Genomic DNA, 20846 nt, shown 5'->3' on the forward strand with positions numbered 1-20846 from the left:
CCTCTCTATCACTTGTCAGAGAACAAAAGCTGCGCAAACCAACATGAATTATGGTGTTGCCATCCTAACAGCCACCCCATCAAATGTGCATCTCTCACTCAGTATACTGAAGTACAGAGTTAAGAGTAGATCACCACTGAAAAAGTCCATCAGTTTTAAACGTATAATTTAGGAACAGCCTTGATTAAAAATGCAGTTCGAATTTTTTTATTAAAAAATAATTTTAAAAATAAATATTTCTGTATTTTCCATCTTCATATATTTTCCCTTAATTTACAAGATAAGAAGCCCTTATTATATTTAGAGCTCAGCTTTGGTAGAATTTTGAATACATTATTTAAAAAGGTTTACATTTAAATGTGAGCATTATACATTTGGCTGATAATTATATAAACTGCTAGGTATTTTAGCACCAAATGAGCCTGCTGTATTTCTGCACCCAGTTACTAATATATTAGTAAACAAAAGGTTCTCTGTTAATTGGGGAAACTATTAATTTGGCAATTATTTATATGCAGTTTTCTACCAAATTCAAGTGCAACAGTCACCTTTCCAATGACAGTTCCTAAAAGTTGTCACAAATGTTTCATTGTTCAGGTAAAAGCATCTGAGAATTATGCAAGTTCCTAGGCTACTTTGTTTTGAGCATTATTATTACCTAAGTGATAGGGGTGTTCTGCCTTGATTTAGGAACAGAACTTCCACTTCACACAAACCCTAATAAAACTAAGAATCTCAGGAAAGCTTTCACAAGCTTTGTGCATAAAGTCTCATATGCAAGGCATTCTGAGAGCTCTCTCCACAAGAACAACAGCCATTAAATCACTGCTGCACACACAGCATCTTCGAAGCTGTTTCTCTGGCAATAGGAGTACTACAACCATTCCACGCTGTGTCCAGGAAAAGTATATATGCTTTTGGAGATATTTATATCCAGGGATAAAATCATCCAGCCCCCTCAAAATACATCTTGCACACGTAGTGAAACTACAAAAAGGATAAGATACAACTCTCTCTGAATTAAGCTCCCACCTCTCAGTTTGAACAGTACACCTGCCCCACTGCCTTGTTTTCACCTCTTAAACTCATCTTTCCCAAGCAAGAAAAGCAAGCTGCAGCAAGGCAAAAATACCAGCATACAGCGTCAAAAAGTGGTCTCCCTATTAAGCACTGCTTCTACACATTATGAAATAAAGAACACAATATCCTCAACCCAAACACAATATCCTCAAGCCAGAGAAGACTTGCTGAAGTCTTCCCAAAGTACTGTCTACATAACTGATTTTCAGCATTTAAGGTGATAGCTCTAAATACTAAGATTTGAACACAAAAATCAATTTCCCCGTTAAACTGCAAAATAGTTTACAATTAGACAAGGCATTCTTGGATAGATGGCAGACATTCTGATAAATCTATGTCTTTGTTTAATGTGCATTTTCCATTTTTAATTATCATTAGTTCGTTATTTGTTAAGTCAAGCGCCTCAGTATTTAAAGTACTGAATTTTGTTTGCTTGTTTTGGGGTTTTTTTCTGCTACTGTCACAGTACTAAGATTATTCACCCCCCTGCCTATTTATAAGCTGTTCGGGTCATTTATAATCAAATCAAATGCTGGCACTAATTTTAGAATTAATATCCTTTGGTCATATTTATCTGCAAAACACTTCAAAAGGACTCAATTTGAAAAGAAAAAAAAAACACCCAAAAAGCATGACACATTAAGATGTGTCCAAAAAGCATATATATATATATTAAAAGAAAAAAAAATAGTGAGGTAAACCATTCTATTTTCTTTTAAAAATAAATTGCAAATATTTTATTTGGTTTGTGTCTCTCATGACTCTGCAGAGATTCTCCCCTTTGTACCTCACTGCCTAAGACTGTGAGAGTCATCTTTGAATTGGCATTGAAACAGGTGGTAGTAGTATGGTCTACAGCTTTTAATTTCTCCTATAATTATTAATAATTTTAATATTAAAATGAGCTATTTGCTGCTTAAATTCAAACATGCCTTCCATCCTAAAGTATCTGATGTAATCACAGTTATACTAATTTCAAAACAACTACAGAAACATTAATGTATCTATCATAGTGCTTTTCCTTCTAAATAGTTGTAGCACAATTTATTATACCTTGCAGAAAATTGAGTATTTTTCTAGTGAGCTTTCAGGAGAAACCGTCAGTTGAATTAGCAGAGAAAGTACTTTAACATTAGAAAATTTTATGAAAAAATGAACACTATCAAAAGTTTGTAACTAAAGACTGATTTATAACCTCTCTCTGAAGAACATTCTTCTACTGACTTTTGCAATTTCTGTAATTCTCTTGTACAGAAATAAACAAAAATCACACAGTTTTAACAAAAGACTGATCAATAAAGCATGAAACCACAAACAACAGACAACTACATTCAGGAACAAGTATGAGCTTATGAACAGCAGATAAAAATTCTGCATGTCAGTAGAAAATCAAGTCTCTTTATTAAAGATTTCAATTTGAAGTACTGATTCCAGTAGATTTGCTGACCTACTACAGTCTTGCACTTTGATGCAAAAGGGCAGAAACTGGCAATTTCATATTTGCAACCACGGATCTGGAATCAGAGCTCAAATTTATTCTTAAATAGATTCTGCAGATTAAGTTGATTCAAACTCTGAGTTCGGATGCTAATTAGTATTTTCTTTTAAAAAAAAAATTGAGAATGTTCCCCAAACTGACATTCTAAATCAATCATTCTAGTTCAATTTTTTTTTCCATAATCAAGTTAGAAAAGAATTAACTGAACATTTAGAAGAAAGGGTTAAAAAGTCTAGGGTTACCTTTAGTTGATTATTGAAAATATCAATTTCCTGAAGTTTAGATCTGGTTTCTTTTTCTACCTCATCTAGCTGGTCTCGAAGCTGTTGACGTGCTAGTTCCTTTGCTTCTAAGGCTCTTTTGATAGTGAGAAGAGAATCTCCTGTATTTAAACATATTGTCAAATAAATATTTTCTTACACGGAGAATTTTAGGTCATAGAAAGCAACATTTTTCAACATGCATCTCGCAACACAAAGAAAGAAATTACAGAGTACACTGTGCAATGCAGCATTACATCCTATACAAACTTGGACATGTACAAAAATATACTTACTGTGCAAACTGTTCTGTTGAACTTGCTTTAGCTGGTCATTAAGCAATTGCTTTTCTGGAATCAATCTTCCAAGCATCTGCTGAGATTCCTGAATAGAAGACAACGAGGAGATAGAAAGCAAGAAGAGACACAGGTGAAAAGGTGAGTGAAGGATGACCTTGGCTATAAAACCTCTCATTTTCATTTCTTCTGAAATGACTCTACTTTTTCTCTCACTAATTTATGTATTATTGCTGTTATCCAACCACTATCTCTGTGGTACTGCCACTCATACATAGTTCTCTGCCAATACAAAAAAGCGAGCATATAAAATTTGAGCGTATCAAATTTAAGCATATTACCTGACAATTGGCTCTCATTGAATATGTAACTTGGCTTGGCATTACTTGAAATTCAGGGAAAAAAGACAAGGATAGATTTCAGGAAATGTTAAAACAAGCACTTATGAACCATTTAAGTATCATTTTAATAAGTGAATATTAATTTTGATCAACAATAGTAAGAAGATATTATGGCCAAAAGCTATGCAACACAAGCTCTGTTAGATGAGAATACTTGAGTCCTAGATCTCTTGATTTATCACTCTTGAAAGAAGACCATGATCTCTCTCAATTTCAAACACACAGTCATAAGATTGTACATCGATATATTACAGGGGACCCTGCAGATGAGAAATTCCTCCTTTGGTGGATCTCATATCTATCTCTCTCTCTCTCTCTCTCACATATAATCCTTGATCTTTCTGGAGGATGAAGTGGTACTTCATACACCTTTCAAAAGCCTTGACCTTCAACTTCAAGTTGTCAAAACGTATTATAGAAAGATAATATGAAATAGCTTATTTTATAAAAGCTGCCTGAGTGTCAATGTCCCATCTTTCAGACGAACAAAGTAATTTATTTCAGCAGTTGTCTTGAATTGCAGGCTTTTGAGGAATTAACCATCTGACAATTTCAATTTGTCATGAAGGATTGCAAATGACATAATACGATCCTAAGAATAAATGCCACCTAATCGCTTAATACCAGAATGAGTCCCATGAAAAGTTTTTAGTTTTTGTTAGAAGACGACAAGGTTGACCTTACTGACGTGACTTCGTAGTCATCTCACTTTACTCATGGCAGTCTTTGATTGGGCCTCTGCAGCGGACAGCTCAGGTCTTATGATTATGCAATGACTGCAGACTACTGTAATCTCTTTATGTTCCAGAAAAAATACTTAGCACAGCAGAGTTAAGGACTTTAAAAATTCACAAAACACCAAAATTAAGATAAATTATGCATTTGACTATTAGGAGTTACATGTATCCCTCACTGTTCAGCTGCATTGCCTATAGCCTCAGCAGATCTTTTTCAGCTCTTCAAGGATAACATGAAGGCCAGATACTCCTGTCATGGGACTATTATTCCCTACCTAGAACCAAAGGAGAAACACCAATGTACAATGCATCATTTTCCTAATCATCTGCCTGAGGGGACCTGCCTCCTTCCCAACAACCACCATTACTATGTTCTTAAACTACATGCAAATCACTGTCCTTCGTGTTCACACTTTCCACCACACCCTCCCACTGAAATACCTGCATGCCCCATGCCATTATTAAATTAGTATAGCACACAGGTATCGTGAAATGAAGTTTTCAAGTAGTATAATCTGAGAAAGGTGGCATCTAGTAGACTAAGTGTATTGACGGATAAACCTCAAGAGAAAGAGGAAAGGAAATCACCTTTCAAGACACAAGGATATAAAAATTCAGTCATTTGAATTCAAGAACCATTTAGATAAGCCAAATAGCAGAATGGATGTCAAAATGAAACAGGGTATACAGAAAAATTATCATTCTTCAAGCACAAGAAGTATCATAGGACAATATTTCAGGGTGGAATGTAATCCTAACCTTAGTTGCTCATTTTTAAAGGCCAGAACACTTCTAAACTCCAGATTACTCAATTTTAATACACAGAATGGTTTGAAGAGTATTTAAGGACAGCAAATGCCAAGGGATCAAGAGGGTCCAGTTCTGTTTCCTTAAATCACAGACAACCATGTAATAAGCATCTATTCCAAGAGCATCCACAACATGCTCTCCCACATCCTTTAGTTGTACTGAAGAAACAGATGAAAGCAATTAATTACTAATACTAAAGTTTCATGCAACAAGAAATTTCCAAGAATTGAATAATGTCTGATATAGCAGAAAGCAAACAAAGCAATCAGAAACCAGTTCCTGTCAATCTAATGAGGGAAAGTTATCTTCTAACCCTACATCCTGAGCAAGAGGGGGTATGAGAAACTGAGGTATCACTATACATCTTAAGTCTCTGCCACATACCCTGCTTCCAGTGCTTCAGAGGAAAGCCAAATTACTTGGGAGCCAAAGTGTTCATCAAGGAGGCAAACAATCCCTGCAGGTAACTAGCAGAAGCCCTGCAGACAGTATAAACATAATTCAAACACATACAGTTTAGGTGTTCGGGAGGCGGGATCCTTCCGAACTTCCGTGGAAAAACCACTCTACCAGATACCTCAGATTCATATAACTAGCACAACTTTTCATCACCCAGGATTAATTGTTATACAGTTTCTTCATAAGTTTAATCAAACTCCCTCTTGAAACTAATTAATAGGTTGAAGAATAATTACTCCTTTGAATTAACTCATCTTGCCCTAGCAAGGGTCAGATGTATTAAACCAAAATATTTCCAAGTGAAGATACATCATCCTACAAAGATAACTGCCAATATTGACTTTTTAATCTATTGGAGAGTTTAGAGAATCAGAATCTCCTTTAAATAAAACAAAACACTTTCTGCTTTAGTCTTTCCTCTACAGATCAGATAGTAAAATTTACAGGATATCTGAGAAACTCCTCTTTTTTTCAGGAAAAACCTATCTCTCTTTTAGATTCTCCCCAGATAAAATTTGGCCTTTTCTACTAAGCAGTGACATTTCTTTCTGGAATCACAATTGTGATAAACCCCTCAAGCAACACTAACTGAAATATTAGTGGTAGAGATCAATGATGACCTGAGAGCAGATAATACCACAAAGCCGCAGCTATTGCTGTCAAACTGAAAAAAAGCCACCTCAAAACCAAAAATCCAACAAAACAACCACCAAGAAAGGCAAGTGTGATTTTCATTACCAAAGTGCTCTTACAGTCATTGTGAATGAAGCAATTTAGAAAGTGAATAGGCATTAAATAAGCTGCTGGATACATACCATCTAGTACCAGTTACCATGACCAGAGATGGTTAAAAATCACTACAAATATAGTAGTGACTCCAAAACAAGAGTAAAGTGTAGACAACTGTGCAAAATTCACTGTACTTCACCAGATGTTTCAATAAAATTTCAGAGTGGTGTCAAAATGCTGAAGACAAAAAATAAAGCAATCTGCTTTTTGACCATTGTGATTGGTAACAAGTAGCACGAACTAAATGTTAGGAAGGTGAAGAATCCCTCTGCCTCCTTAACTTTCCCTTTCATGGTGAAGTAGTTAAAACCAATGCATAAAAGCTGTAAGGAAGGAAAAAGCACATCTACAATCAGCACAGGATATGATTAAAAATTCAAAAAATTGTTAATGAGTCTACAAAGAACACTGTCACTTGTTTATCTAGTACTTTTTAATAAGCTACCTAACCACATCTACTTGTAAATAGGTTATCTTTCTCATTACTTGTGTCCCAATAGTGTTGGTTTCACACTTTTTTCTTCCCTCTGCACCTCCCATTTATTATACCCAGCAGTGGAAGCTCATTCCAAGTTCTTGATAATAATGATATTTTCTCACTTTTTTTATTATGTCTGTTATAATGGGACCCCATCCCAACTGTAGCACATTGGTCTTTACTACAACATAAACACTTACAGCTTTTTACTGTAACACACCATTTTCTCCTTCTTAATTTGTTAAATTATGACAAAAGCAAAGAGATACTTTATCTTTTCTGAATACAGAGGCTAACTGAACAAAAATTACCAAGTTAACAGAAATGACATATGAATTCCATTCAATTTGTTAAAATAGCATTTATCCATCAATGGTTATGTAGCTGCTTAGCTGCTTCTGAAGTAAATACCTGAGACCATTTCTGTGGAAAGCTTTTGGAATAGAAGGGTTGGAGGAAACAAGAGGTTGTGCTTTTACATGGAGATTGGCTGTGCACATATGACCAGTAGCATTTAACTTACTCAGGTAAATAGGGGCTTTTTCACACCTTCTATCAAGCCTAGTCAGCTCTTTGTCTCTTTGAGCCAGTACTGCTAAGTGTAACTTAATTTCCTACACTTGATTCAATGCTGTTTGACTTCATTTTCAGTTGTCAATACAGAAGCATTTTGTTAAAGGAAGAAGAGTGTTTTCAAGCCTAGCTATAGCAGTTTACGACACAAGCTTCCCTCAGTAGCACTTCGTTTGCTATTTTTTGCATCAAGTGGGCACAGTGTGCAAGAATATGATCCCTAAATTATACTCCTTGTAACAAGGTGCTGCCAAAAGAAAGATGACTTGTGAAAGGTGTAATGATGTACGCAAAACTTCAACAGAAATGTAAGATGCTTTAAGAAAGAAGAAGATAACTCCAAAAATACTCATACATAGAAGAAAAAACCTGAGCTGACAAGTTCTGGTTTTGTTCAAATGAATGTACTATATTAATTGTGCTGAGAAAGTTGAAATGGAAAAATAGGATTAGGTTTTAAGATAGGTTTTACACATAAGTCCTTCAAAACCTAAGTGCGAGATCCTCTTTGTAGTGGTAGAAAAGCACTGAGAGCCCTCATTACCAGCCAAGAATCAATTTCAAGCAATATAAAATATTTAATAAAGAGAAAAATCCCTAAATCAAACAGGGATGATCAAACTGTCCTGGTTTCAGCTGGGACAGTTAGTCTTCTTCACAGAAGTCAGTATGAGGCTATGTTTTGGATTTGGGATGAAAATAATGTTGATACCACAGGGATGGTTTTGTGTAAGTGCTTACACAGGCCTTTTGCGCCTTTCACCCCACCCCAGCAAGCAGGCTGGGGTGTATAGGAAGCTGGGAGGGGACACAGCCAGGACAGCTGACCCTAACTGGCCAAAGGGATACTCCATACCATATGACATCATGCTCAGTATATACAGTTGGGGAAGGAGGAGGAAGGGGGGCACATTCAGAGTGATAGTGTTTGTCTTCCCAAGTAACCATTACACATGATGGAGCCCTGCTTTCCTGGAGATGGCTGAACACCTGCCTACCCATAGGAAGTGGTGAATAAATTCCTTGGTTTTCTTTGCTTGCATGTGCGGCTTTTGCTTTACCTGTCAAACCGTCTTTATCTGAACCCACGAGTTTTCTCACTTTTACTCTTCTGATTCTCCCTCCATATCACCATGAGGGGAGTGAGTGAGCGGCTGTGTGGGACTTAGTTGCTGGCTGGGGTTAAACCACAACATCTGGAAACCTTTCCAAATTTTAAAGAATATTCTTTCGCCCGAAGTAGACATTTACTCAATTCCATCTTTAATTTGACAGAGAATTTTAGATAGAGAAGTAAGAAAGATTAATGACAACATTAGATCAAGAACTAACTGGTTTAACTGGTAACTTCAATTTTGAAAGTTCATTATTTTATAGTTAAAAAAATAAAAAGCATCACCAACAAGCCATTTAACTGGTCAATTCTTTCTTTCAGCACAAAACCAGCAATCACCGTCAACAGAAATACATGCCATAAAATATCACTCTCCTTCCCCAAAACTCTTTAACATCTTCAGCTAAACAATTTATTTATTGCTCCCCACAACAGGATTCCATGGACGAAGTAGTAATCACAGATACACCCTCAAGTGTAGGAAGTAATCCTTAGACATGTCTGAAGAACATTCCTTTAAAAGAATGACAACTTATCCACAATAATTCCTCATGTACAAGGAACTACACATCATATGTTGTGGCAAGTTTGCTTAGGATATTGATGCAGCTGAGGAGGTCAAAATGCAAGGCTAAGAACAAAATTAGAGAAAGTTTTCTCACCTGTAGCTGCTGTTGCAAATGGGTAATCTCTGCAATTCTCAGTTCTCTAGATTTATTTGTACTTTCAATTTCTTGTCTTTGGGTAGACAGCCGACATCTGATATCCTGAAGCTTTCCTTCCAACTGATTTTTTTTATCATTCTTTAGAAAAAAAAAAAAATAGCTCTCTTTTTTACCAGAATCATTTGTCATGCAAGTCAGGATCTAAAAAGTAGTTTTGTTCTGTATTTAAAAGTTGAAATTATAGAAAACAAACATGATCGTATCACAGTCACTACTGTGCTTGTGTGTTTTATCTGCAATGTGATCACTTACTAGAGCTTCCAGCTCAAATTCTAAGGTCTTCTTCTTTGCCTTCAGAACAACTATATCCTCTTGTTCTTTGTTTCTTTGATTTAGTAGTTCTTGCCGACGATTACGCTCCCACTCAAGTTGCCGTTGCCTCTCAAGTTCCCGTTTTGCAGCCTTTAGCATTAAAAAAAAAAAAAATTAAAATTATGAAATATCTATTTTGAGAAACTATTCTAATCACTGATATTCATATTCTAATGTGCATTTAAAACAATTTAAATACACTGATAAACTGTGGACTAAATATGTGCCTCTATTTAAGCACACCAATTGCTCAATTGTTTAAGTGCTCACTTGAAAGCACTGGTGAAAATGGGCTTTGCTGTATAGCTGATAGGTGACTAAACAGAATATCACTTCATTTTAATCAGTTTCCCAAGATCTACTCTTCTGATTTAACAAGTTCATACTAAGACTTCAAGAACTCTCCAGGATAGCATTCAAATCTCTCTCCAACCTCTGACATTAGACATTCTGCAGCTTTGCAAAGAACAGTCAAAACTGCACTTAATGCATCATTAATTTGCCATGTGCAAAAATAACAGCTTTATAAGTCAACCAGTATGCGTTTTCTTTAACAAATTAACTCCTTACAGGAAAATCATGAATGCCACCAATGCCCATAAGTTTTTCTTCATTCATTCAAGCATCTCTTTATAACAAAGAAAAAAATTAATAATAACAATAACAATAATGTAAGTCAGAGGTTAGGAGCACATTGTCCTAGATCTAAATGTCTGATCCATTAATTTCACATGAAAAACAAAGAGAGACAGCTGACTCTTTCCTTACCTTCAAAACCACAGAAATTTAATTCTTTAAATGTTTGCTTACCAAAAATTATGGCAAAATATTTAATGTTCACACTACATTTTGTTCTAATCAAACACAGCAGCCACTGACATAACCACCTTCCTTTTATCCAGTTGGTTACCTCTCTTCTTTCTATTTCTTTCCTCCTTTCCTCTTCTCTCTGTCGTTCCAATTCCCGTTGTTTTTCCAATTGTTTCTCTAGCTCCAGTTGTCTTTTACGTTCCTGCTCCTGCCGCTCACGTTCTTTCCTTTCCTGCTCTGCTCGTTCCAGCTGTGCTAGACGCTCTTGTTCTTTGCGTTGCTGTTCCAGAAGAGCCTGCCTCCGTTTTTCAAGTTCTAGATTGCCACGTTCAAAGTTCTCACGTTTTTTATCTTCAAATGTAACTTTAATGTGTGGAAACATGGGGCAAAGGAGAATTAAACTTTGCTACCAAGTTTAAAAAAAAAAAAAATCCACATATGCTGAATCAAAGTGAAACAACCTTCCAACAGTATTAGATGCAGCTCTCAACTACTTATAATGTAGCTCTACAGGTAATTCTAGGTTTTATCATTAGCATTTATGTTGTAGATCTCCTTAAACCTACATCCTTAGGAAACCAAGGTGTGAATTTCAGTTCCCATTCCTCAGGCTTCTAGGTTTCTCCACAAGGCTCAGCAAGTGGGTATAATTTAGACAATCCATTTGCCAGCTAATCCTTTGTGTGGACACAGAATCTGGGGTTCGTCTGTACATTTGATTACTAAAAGCAGTACAAGAACCAACGCCTGAATTACTACAAGTAAGGCAAAGAATTCAGCTGATGATATTATCAAAAAGCCATTATGTAAATGACCAGAATGTACTTAAACTTTATATTCTCATAAGATTACTCATTACTGTCAGGAAAAGAAATGGCTTGCTTAAGTTCTTGAGCAGCTGAAGTCAGGAAGACTGGATTCCTGCAGATTCACATCTTCATCATTCACCATCCTAAAAGAATGACCTCAGTTCCAGCACAGGTTCCCTGACATTCTTCTGCAATATTGGGGATTGTCCTTCCCCTGTTCCACGTTCCTAGGCCCTTCCCTCACAGTTCCTCCAAATTATTCTTTCTACTTCACCTTCTGTTTCTTTTCATACCCTATATGTCCCATTCCCATACCCCATACTATCTATTTCTCTCCCTACGTGCCCAACATGTGCGTTTTTGGCATGCAAGTCAAGAGATAGCACATATTTATTTCAAAGTGTGCACACACCAACTGACATGTTGGCCCGACATCTGCTGCACCAGTTCAATTCTTGTATTTTTCTAAGTTTGGCCCCCTTTCCTATTGCCAATCATAAAGTTTCATAAAACTTTAAAAAATTTAACCACTTTGATGTCTGTCAAGTTTATTTAAAATTAACCACTGGGTTCAAAGAAAATTAAGATACAGACTGATACAGAGAATTATAATCCCCACTTAGGAAACAAAGAAAAAAAGGAAAAAAGAAAGAAAAAATAGTTACGTCAAGAAAGTCAGTTAAGAGGAACAGGTAGAAGGGCAAAACACTTGCAAGTAGCATGGATATTAAGATACCATGTTTAAGGCTCAGAAAACACATACCATTAAGAAGAAACACCAGGTTATAAGATGGCTGCCCAACAGTCTAGAATGTTTACTCAGCAAAATCAAAGTAGCTACCGGGGGTAACAAAATAAAGCGTATCCAAAGTATGAAAATAGAAAATAACAATTTTTATCAAATTAAGTAAGTAGCTACTGGCTTGTGTTACTATCTTTAAGGGAAAGCTTCTAAAAGGTTATAAAAAGCAACAACAAAAGCTCTTTCAAACGTCTCAAAAGAAAAAAAAAACCACCTAGCCAGATTCAGCAAAGCCAATGAAGAAGCAAAATGACATTCACTACTATAAGCAATCTTTACAACGGAAAATCTATACATCAAATACAGTAAACAGCTTATACACTCTAGTTCCTCTTTAACTGAAAACAGAAATGGCTTTAGAACAAAAATAAAACCAAAATATGAAGAGTAACAGGTTGCCAAACCCAGACAATACTAATACATAGTTAAAATACAAAATTCATAAATGACTAGCTGTGCAATCCATCATTTAATCAACGTCAGTGCTGTTAAGACTAGAAGATGAAAGTGCAACACCAGTCTTTCAAGAAAAGACAGTATAATGATCCTGAAAGATACAGACAAGTCAGTCAACTCCCACAGTGGGCAAAGTAGCAGAGGCTACAGAGAGAGAGTTAGTTAGTATACATGACTAAACATGATACCATGGAAGAACCAATGCAGGAAAAAGCTGCTCCTCAAGTCCAATAGACCCAATTGTATCAATAAGCAAGTTGAATAAGATCAGGTCAACAGAAGAACACCTGCATGATTTTGAAGTCTAATAAACAAACTAACCCAAGGAAGTGGTTGACCTTCCTGACACTACAAACTGCACACCAAATTCCTCTGATTCCAGAGACACAACACTTAGGCCTCCAAAAGCCAATACAGAAGGGTTATATCTCACCTGTTACCAAACACCTCATTGTGAGACCACAGTGAGGTTTGTTTCAGCGGTCCCTACTATCTCCCTTCATCCTTCTACAGCCAGGAACTACCCAGCAGCAGTTAGTTATACAAACCAAAGACAAGAGTTCTACCAGATCCCCTGAACTAACCTGGTATGGAAAGAGACAGAAGATCCTTGGGAACTAACAAACAGTCAAAAGAATAGAATCAAGGGGTGAAATAAATTACCAACCCTCACAGTGACACAAAGATTCTTAGTAGCCTCCTTCAAAGATCTCTACTAGCAATTGTGCTATTCAGTGTGCAACAATGATCTGGGAGAGATTGAAAAGTAACAAGACAGCTTCTGGACATGATGTCAGATAGTCACAGTATTAAAATAAAAACCTGACTGTGAAGAGCTTTAGAAGAATCTCACAAAATTGAGTGATCTGGCAATGAAACAGCAGAAGAAATTCAAATGTTAATGAATACAGAGTAGTGTACACGGGGAATCAAAATAATCCTAACTAAACATACACAGTCATGAGCTCTAAAATGGTTAATAGATTTGTAGAAGGATGTTGGCATCACTGGGGAAAGTCTTCTGAAACATGGACTCAGATCTAAGCTGTGATCAAAGAGGCAATACAGTGTTGGGAATCAATTAAAAAAAACCTGAAAAATAATTCAGAACAAAACAGAAAAGCATTATTACGGCACTGTATAAATCTGTCATGTTGCTACATCTTCCACTGTGTGACATTCTAGTCACCTTAGAATAAAATAGAGCAAATGTAAAGAAAGTACAAAGAAGAGTTAAAGAATGATCAAAGTGTTAAGATGTTTCCTAACATTTAGCATTTAGGAGGCTTTCTCTCTTTCTTTTTTCCCTGTTCTTCCTCCTCCTACACCCTCAAAAGCAGAGCTGCTTGTATAAAAAAAGCATATTGTTACACAGACTGCAATGAAACAAGCCTCTGTATGTGTACTGTGAACATTTAAAGAGTACATAAGCCAAACTACACTCCACCTCAGTCAGAAGATGGAAGTAGTAAAAAGTTTTCATTGCAGTCCTATAAGAGGTCTGCCAAGTGCTGCCTCTGTTGAGAGTACATAAGATAAGCAGCCAGAAAGTTGTTCATATCTCCATTGTCACTAACACAGTGATCATGCAACAGTCAGGAAACAGCTGGACCAAGCAATGGCTAAGGTTGTGTCTCTGACATGTCACAAACTGATCTAGAAAGAAAAGGTTTCTTAGTAAGTCTTTACAACTCCACAGCATATAACTTGATGACAACATTCCTCTGATAACAGGACACAATACATCTCTATTGTTGCTTGCTTACCTGGTAATTTCTTTTCCAGTTGCTGCTGTTCTTCTTCTAATGCTGGTTCTTCTGGTAACCTTTGGTCTACAGATACTGAACTTACAGCAGATATGCCACTACCAGAGCGTACTCTTCTGTCAATAAAATGATAATTCCAAGTTGCTTAAAAGAACCTCTGCCTGACAAATTTATTTATGATTTAATGATGAAATCATAAATTAAATGCAATGATAGTTAATGTTCCCTCAGTGTTGCCCAGAGGATTTTACTCAGCCACTGCCATTAAGATAACAATGCCCTCCAGAGTCCCAACAGCACACACTGGAGACCTAAGAAACCTCATTCAAAGTTCACAGCACCATGCAACTTACAGCTGTGTTCAACCCTGGCCCCAAGATCTCTTATTTGTGACCAGTCTGAAGTTGGAGAAATGCTGACTTATACTACAGCAAAAGTTGCAAAAACAAAGGAAGAGCTTACTATAGTCAATCTAAAGACAGGACCCCACACAGAATAAAAAAATTGTCATCTTTACATATTCTCCTGAAGAACATGAAGCTATGACTGTATGCAAACATTTCTTTCCATTGCTGTTACTGTATTGCCACCCATTTCTCCACAAAAGAGTGAAACAGAGAAATAGAAGTAATGACAAGTATTCACAGATACAACTGTACCAAAAAAGACATCTGAATTTGCTACAGTGTAAATTCATGGCATGTTTTCAATTCCAGTACATCCCATTTGCTCTACAGAAGTATAAGCTTGAACTAAAACACTCTAAATTTCTACAGCCAGACTGAGTAAGTTTTGGAAGGTACGCTAGCATAAAACATTGACCAAAACTGTACTCTTACAGGGAATTCTTGCTAATTCCAGCATCCACTACTTGTAATAAAACCAAAAAGTGAGACAAGCATTTCCAAATGAGAAGGCACTCTGTGCCATAGATGCAGTACAAAAAGGAGAAGGGTTACTTTTCAATCTCTTGTCCTTTGCACTCATATGACAGCTTTCCCAAATAAAATAACAATTTATTCCAGAATTATAACCAGTTACCTAAATGAAGGTGGAATATACTCTGGAGGCAATACAGGTGGCAGCGGCTGACCAGACATAGCTACATCAATTAAGTGCATAGCCAGAATAAACTCTTCGGCTGTAAGTTTTCCATCTTGATCGATATCTGAAAGATTCCTTTTTAAAGAAAAGGTACAAAGTCAGTAAATTCTTAAAGATTAAAAATCATTGTTAAAAAGCATAGTTTTAATGTATTCAGTTCCAAATTAATTCACTTCACTTTTTTCCACATTACTTTGTTTCTTTAAAACAAATAAAAAGCAAAAACCAAATGCTTCACTGTTTCCCACATTTCTCATGCATGCCTGGCCTTGGAACTATCCTTACAGCCAGGGCTTCTACTTACTTGCTGTTTGAGTGCTGCCTGTACGGTATGCTGTATAAGTAATGTTAATCAATGGAGTTTTCTTGAACACCTTGTGAACACCCACTACACAATATAATTTAGAAAAGAATCAGCTGATGCCTGGTAGAACTTTTTGAATTGGTCTCCTACCTCACATTCCAGAGTATATATATGCATTAAAATCAAAGTCATTAACATTCTAGTCCTGACAAGCACAAAAACATTTTAGCATCATGCACATATTAAAAATTATGGAGTAATGTCTCTTGATGGCCTAAAACCAGTGCTCCAAGAGATGCACAAAATGCTTTTACTCATATTAAGATGGTATTGGACAAAATTTAACAGCCTAAACACCAACTTTGTTTCTCTAGCGTGCTGCACTCTAATCATGCAGGAAAATCTCCCATGATACTGTGAAAATCGAAGGTAAGCAACTGATACATTATTTTGGTAATGCAAGGTACAAGACTTTGTTTATGGGATTTAAATTTGGAAGACAATTAGAGCCTCATTTGATCCTTGCTGGTTGGGGCACAAGAACAAGCCAGTAGAAGGAAAATTTAGCATGCACAGATATATTTGATCCACTATCCTGACAGTCTGGGTCCACATCTTTGTTATGGCAATACCAAAACAGCTGCTACAAAATAGCTGACAGGCTGGATATCAGTACTTCACTTTGTGTGTCTATGAGCCAGTGAATCCAATCCCAATATAGACTGACAAATATTGCCCCAGAGAACAGCAACAGCGGTTCTACTGCCAGGGAGTAAGTATCAGGAAAGGGAGCAATACTTAGAGGACAACAAAAGCTATAAAATCCATTCTTTGTCTTGGCAGTTTTGAATGTCAAAAATTAAGACTTATGTTTAGAACTCCTGGAGTATGCTGATGTCATTTCCCTACCCACACAATCTACTTAAACGCTGGCAGTAAGTGGAGTATTTTTTGGTTAATCATCTGCTGATGATTAGGTTGATATTTTTTTCTTTATGGTAGCTTTGTTAGAAAACAGAGGAGACAGAGCTTTTTAAGATATAACAAAAACATCAGTTCTTAGCAAAGAAAGCAAGTGCTACTGCACTGCCACATCAGAGAGACAACACAGTTGACATCCTCATGCAGAAGTCAGATGGGTTAGTGAGCTGACAATGGTTTTCAAGCAAAGACTTATAAAATACAGACGTTCATTAGTAACAACTTTCCATGTGACGATAAGAACATAATAAACTTCAGCAAATAAGAAGTTGAATGGAACAAGAGAAGCTGAGACAAATCCTTTTAAAATACATTATTTTGAAACATATGTAACTCCAGCCGCTTGGAAATAAGCCCTTAGAAACTCGCATAAAAGGCAGACAAGCCCCAAAGAAAGTATGGTTCTGGATTAAGCTTCTTTTTGTACTACCTGTGCAAATATATGTTTCACTGGTGCTGTGCCACAAGTGGCCAGGGATGTGGAAGACATAGGAGGCTGAACATCTGGTCTGCCTAAAAATCCCATAATTGAAACCCAACTTAAAAAACATCTATATGCATAGCATAAAAGATGCTCGCTCTTAGTTTTGTGAAGTAATATTAATATAAGCATAGCAGTGCAGGTTTTGGTTTATGAAGTTATACATTAAAAAGAGCAACGCAGAATGATTTATCAGTGGAGGGAGACTGAAAATGGAGAAAAAAACCCACAGTATACAGTATAGAGGTTTAAGTACAGTTTCCAGTTTGATGGAAATTGATAGATTTCTTTTTACCATATTGTAGCCAGCTGAGCCTGGGGTAAACTTGACTGCATAAGAATAGTTCTTGCTTGTGGACCTAACAAAGTGAAGCAACAATTAACAATCAAATAAGCAAACTTTCTCCTTTTCTTGCATTATCAAGTAGCTACTGCACAGCAAAGCTTAGTTCTGAATGGTAACATTGAAGAGATATTATCAGCATGAACAGGCTATACAATACTGCTATCTCTAGGCTCCCCCTCCCGCCAAAAGGAAAATACTAAAAAATACATAACCCTTCCCTTCTCCACAACAATCACTCAGATTTAAAAAAAAAAAAAAAGCAAGCTATGAAAGGCAAAGAGATGCTTCAAGAAGTAGTAAAAGTAAGCCAGTGTACCATTCTAGTTTCTTTCCGAAACTGGGTACGCAACCACATCAGTGGATGAACTGAACACTGTAAATGACTGCACAAGTTTTTAGATAACCAACCCGTTGTACCCTTTCCAAGAATAATTTACTAGTGCTAACTTACTGTGCAGAAAATAAATGAAAGAAAGTGTTAAAATGATCCCAGCTACGATGAATATTTGCTTCTAAACAGGATCATTAAGCACTTGGGATATTAGAAGAGAAAAATATTGACGGTGTCGAGAGAGAGAGAGAGAGAGAGAGAGAGAGAGAGAGAGAGAGAGAGAGAGAGAGGGGGCGAGAGAGAGAGAGAGAGAGAGAGAGAGAGAGAGAGAGAGAGAGAGATGAGAGTCTCTTTCTATCTAAATAGCATTCTAAATGCTATTGTAATTGGTCTTTTACAGTTTGAAAAAGGAGACAACAAAAACTGCTTCAATACCTGTTAAGTGTCCACTCATTGTTTTATCATGGCTATTGAACAGCTGTCTGTACTTCAGTCTTGATGACTGAGGTACAGCCCACTCTGCCACAGGAGGCACACTAGAATTAGAAAAAGAATAAGGAGGGGGGGAAATATAATTTGAAATCTAATCATATGAAGCTAACAGGTAAAACAGGATGAAGTGCTGTATAGAGATCAAGTTTTATGCCCAAAATGGTTCTTTTCACAAATATTCCCTTCTATTCCTGAAACCACAACAGGTTTAACTTCTTGTTTCAAAACATTTATCACAATTCAGTGTCTTAGAAGATGTTTCTTGGTAAAGTTGAATGAGAGACCTAACAGTTTTCCTTTTTTCTTTACTAGCAGAGAATTAAGTATCCTAAAGAGTTTAGAGGAGCTAAAAGCTTTTACCGAAACATGTAATAGGAAATGCCTTACCGCAGTCAGCAAAAGTAATATCTCATTTTACCCTGTCTTTAACTGGTTGTTAATTCCATTAAATAAGCCAAATAATTCATAAGCTGATTAAGGAAAACAAATGTAAAATGTGCTGAAAACATAGACAAAAGTGTGAAAAAGCTACACGTGAAAGCAATCAAAGTTTCTCATAATGGAACTCAACTGACAAATATAATATTCTCATTTCTAATTCATTCACATAATAGGTTGAGTGCTGTTACTTGTAGCTATAATTTCCGATGTTTAAAGGCTGACAATTCTTCATACTGAAAAACAATGAGCACAGTTTTTCTGTCTTTAGGCACATTCCAACTTTGTCCTTTTTTGTTAAGGTTGAAAAAAAGAAGAGAGTGGGGAAGGAGGCAGCCAGATTAAATAAGCATTTGTAACAGCATACCAAATTACAGTTAAAAAAAGAAAAAGAACTAAAACCGCCAAATCCCTTTTCCCTGGTCCACAGAGCCAATAGCATAAGATGATCTCTAAAAGTTGAGGTGAGAAGGATTATATAAATGCTCTACTAATTGACCTCATACCCTATTCTCACATGACAAGACCAAAAGCAGCTAATTCCTCTATTTCTATTTTCTATTTCCAAACTATTGTACTTTAATAATAGTCTTTCATGGGAAAATAAGAACTGGAATTAAAAAAATTTTAAAAACCCCAAACTCCCCAAAAAACCCACAACCCTCACTATTAAGTGGGGGTTAAGTTTTATCCATGTGAATGCCTGCCTCTAGATTTGGTTTCCACACATTATATCAACTTTTGTCTTACATATCTATGTACCTTGATCTGTGAAGTAAGGTTACTACACATTAAGTAATGAAACCCTCCTTCATGGATACCCAAATGGTAGTTTTGGAAGAAAAAATGCTGGAGGACAAAACAGTTGACTCATACACGCCAAGAGTTCACTACTGGTGGCTCGGCAGACAGACTGATAAAAGCACTGCAAATGGAATTTTTTATTTCACCCTTCTCAAAATTCAAAATAATTCTCAGCTTAAAAAAAAACAAAAACCAAACACAAAAAAACCAAAAAAAAACCTACTTCAACTTTACGTTTCAATTTAATGAACCTGGCTCTTCTTCCTCCCTTTCCATAAACTCTGCAAATCAATTACCTTGCTATCTGTTTTCTCCAACATAAAACTTGAAGACACATGGCAGTTCATCACTCAGCACTAGCAGTAATCTGTTGAAGGAATACCCCTTGCGGTGCTGGCAGACGTTTCAGAGTTACTGAAGTAACTGTGATTGAGCTAAAGAAGCTTCAATCTCAGCCCAAGCCAATTCAGAGAACCATGCCATTTCACCTCAGAAAAGAAGTCATCTCACCTGAGGTTCAGGCCTCTGTTGGCAATAAAAGTGACCAGCAAGATTCAGATATAGTTAACCCCAAAAGTATGACAGCCCTCTTACAGAGTATCCAGAAGCCATTTCAGCTGAAGTTCCCTGAACTTCATTCATTATGAATACTAAAACTGTTGCTATAGACAAAACAGGTAACTTCTTGTACCTCTGGAAATTATATCAGAGCATCACTACCATGTTCCTGACAGTACTAGATTTCAAACAGAAAAAGAATTGTTTGTTCTGAAAGATTTTTAATCCTATTTGCCAATAACCAGTAGTGTCACTTATCTAATAGCAAGGCACAAGAAAAACCTGCAGAAGAAAAATGAAAATAAAAATAGATAATTGAATAATGCCGCAATCCATTTTCTTCGTGAAAAAAAAACTGTAGTATAGATCTGTGAGAAAGTTTTGATTTATAAAGACTTTGGGAAATTACTATTTACCTCCCTCTAAGGAAGCTTTATTTTGTTAGATACATTTCCTCAGACCGTAGTAAAATACATTTTGCCTAATGATACATTTTCCTTTTAGGTGATTTTCATGCAGAACTTGAAGAATATATAAGAAACAGTTTACGAAGCGGATTTAAAATATGAGAACTAGAAAATATTTTGCTTTTAAAAATAATCCTAGAGTTGCTAATTGTTATGTTTTCACACTAACAGGAGTGTCTGTGCAGTATTACACAATGCAGATTATGTTTACAAAAGCAAATGCTTTTCTAATAACTTTTTCAAGAGTTTGAAAATAGTGTCAACACATACTGTAATAGTTAATTATTATATTTCAATGATTCAGTACTCATGGAGCAGTCCTTGTAAAACCACAGCATCCTATGAAGTCCTGAAGCAGTATCTCA

General features: G+C 36.2%; 1 protein-coding gene across 1 annotated transcript in view; it reads right to left on the reverse strand.

The window, feature by feature from the left end:
- Positions 1-20846, reverse strand: part of ITSN1 (intersectin 1 (SH3 domain protein)) — a gene marked incomplete at its 3' end in the record, with an annotated part of 66033 nt that overhangs the window by 26602 nt on the left and 18585 nt on the right. The window contains exons 7-16 of the mRNA XM_010287180.1: positions 18158-18258; positions 17341-17404; positions 15217-15354; positions 14176-14291; positions 12994-13026; positions 10443-10705; positions 9473-9622; positions 9158-9298; positions 3135-3222; positions 2821-2960 (exon numbers count right to left, since the gene is read on the reverse strand). Of these exons, the coding sequence (XP_010285482.1) occupies positions 2821-2960; positions 3135-3222; positions 9158-9298; positions 9473-9622; positions 10443-10705; positions 12994-13026; positions 14176-14291; positions 15217-15354; positions 17341-17404; positions 18158-18258 (1234 nt within the window). The remainder of the gene's footprint in view (positions 1-2820; positions 2961-3134; positions 3223-9157; positions 9299-9472; positions 9623-10442; positions 10706-12993; positions 13027-14175; positions 14292-15216; positions 15355-17340; positions 17405-18157; positions 18259-20846) is intronic.

Source organism: Phaethon lepturus, unplaced genomic scaffold, assembly GCF_000687285.1.
Source record: "Phaethon lepturus isolate BGI_N335 unplaced genomic scaffold, ASM68728v1 scaffold3675, whole genome shotgun sequence".
NCBI lineage: Eukaryota > Metazoa > Chordata > Aves > Phaethontiformes > Phaethontidae > Phaethon > Phaethon lepturus.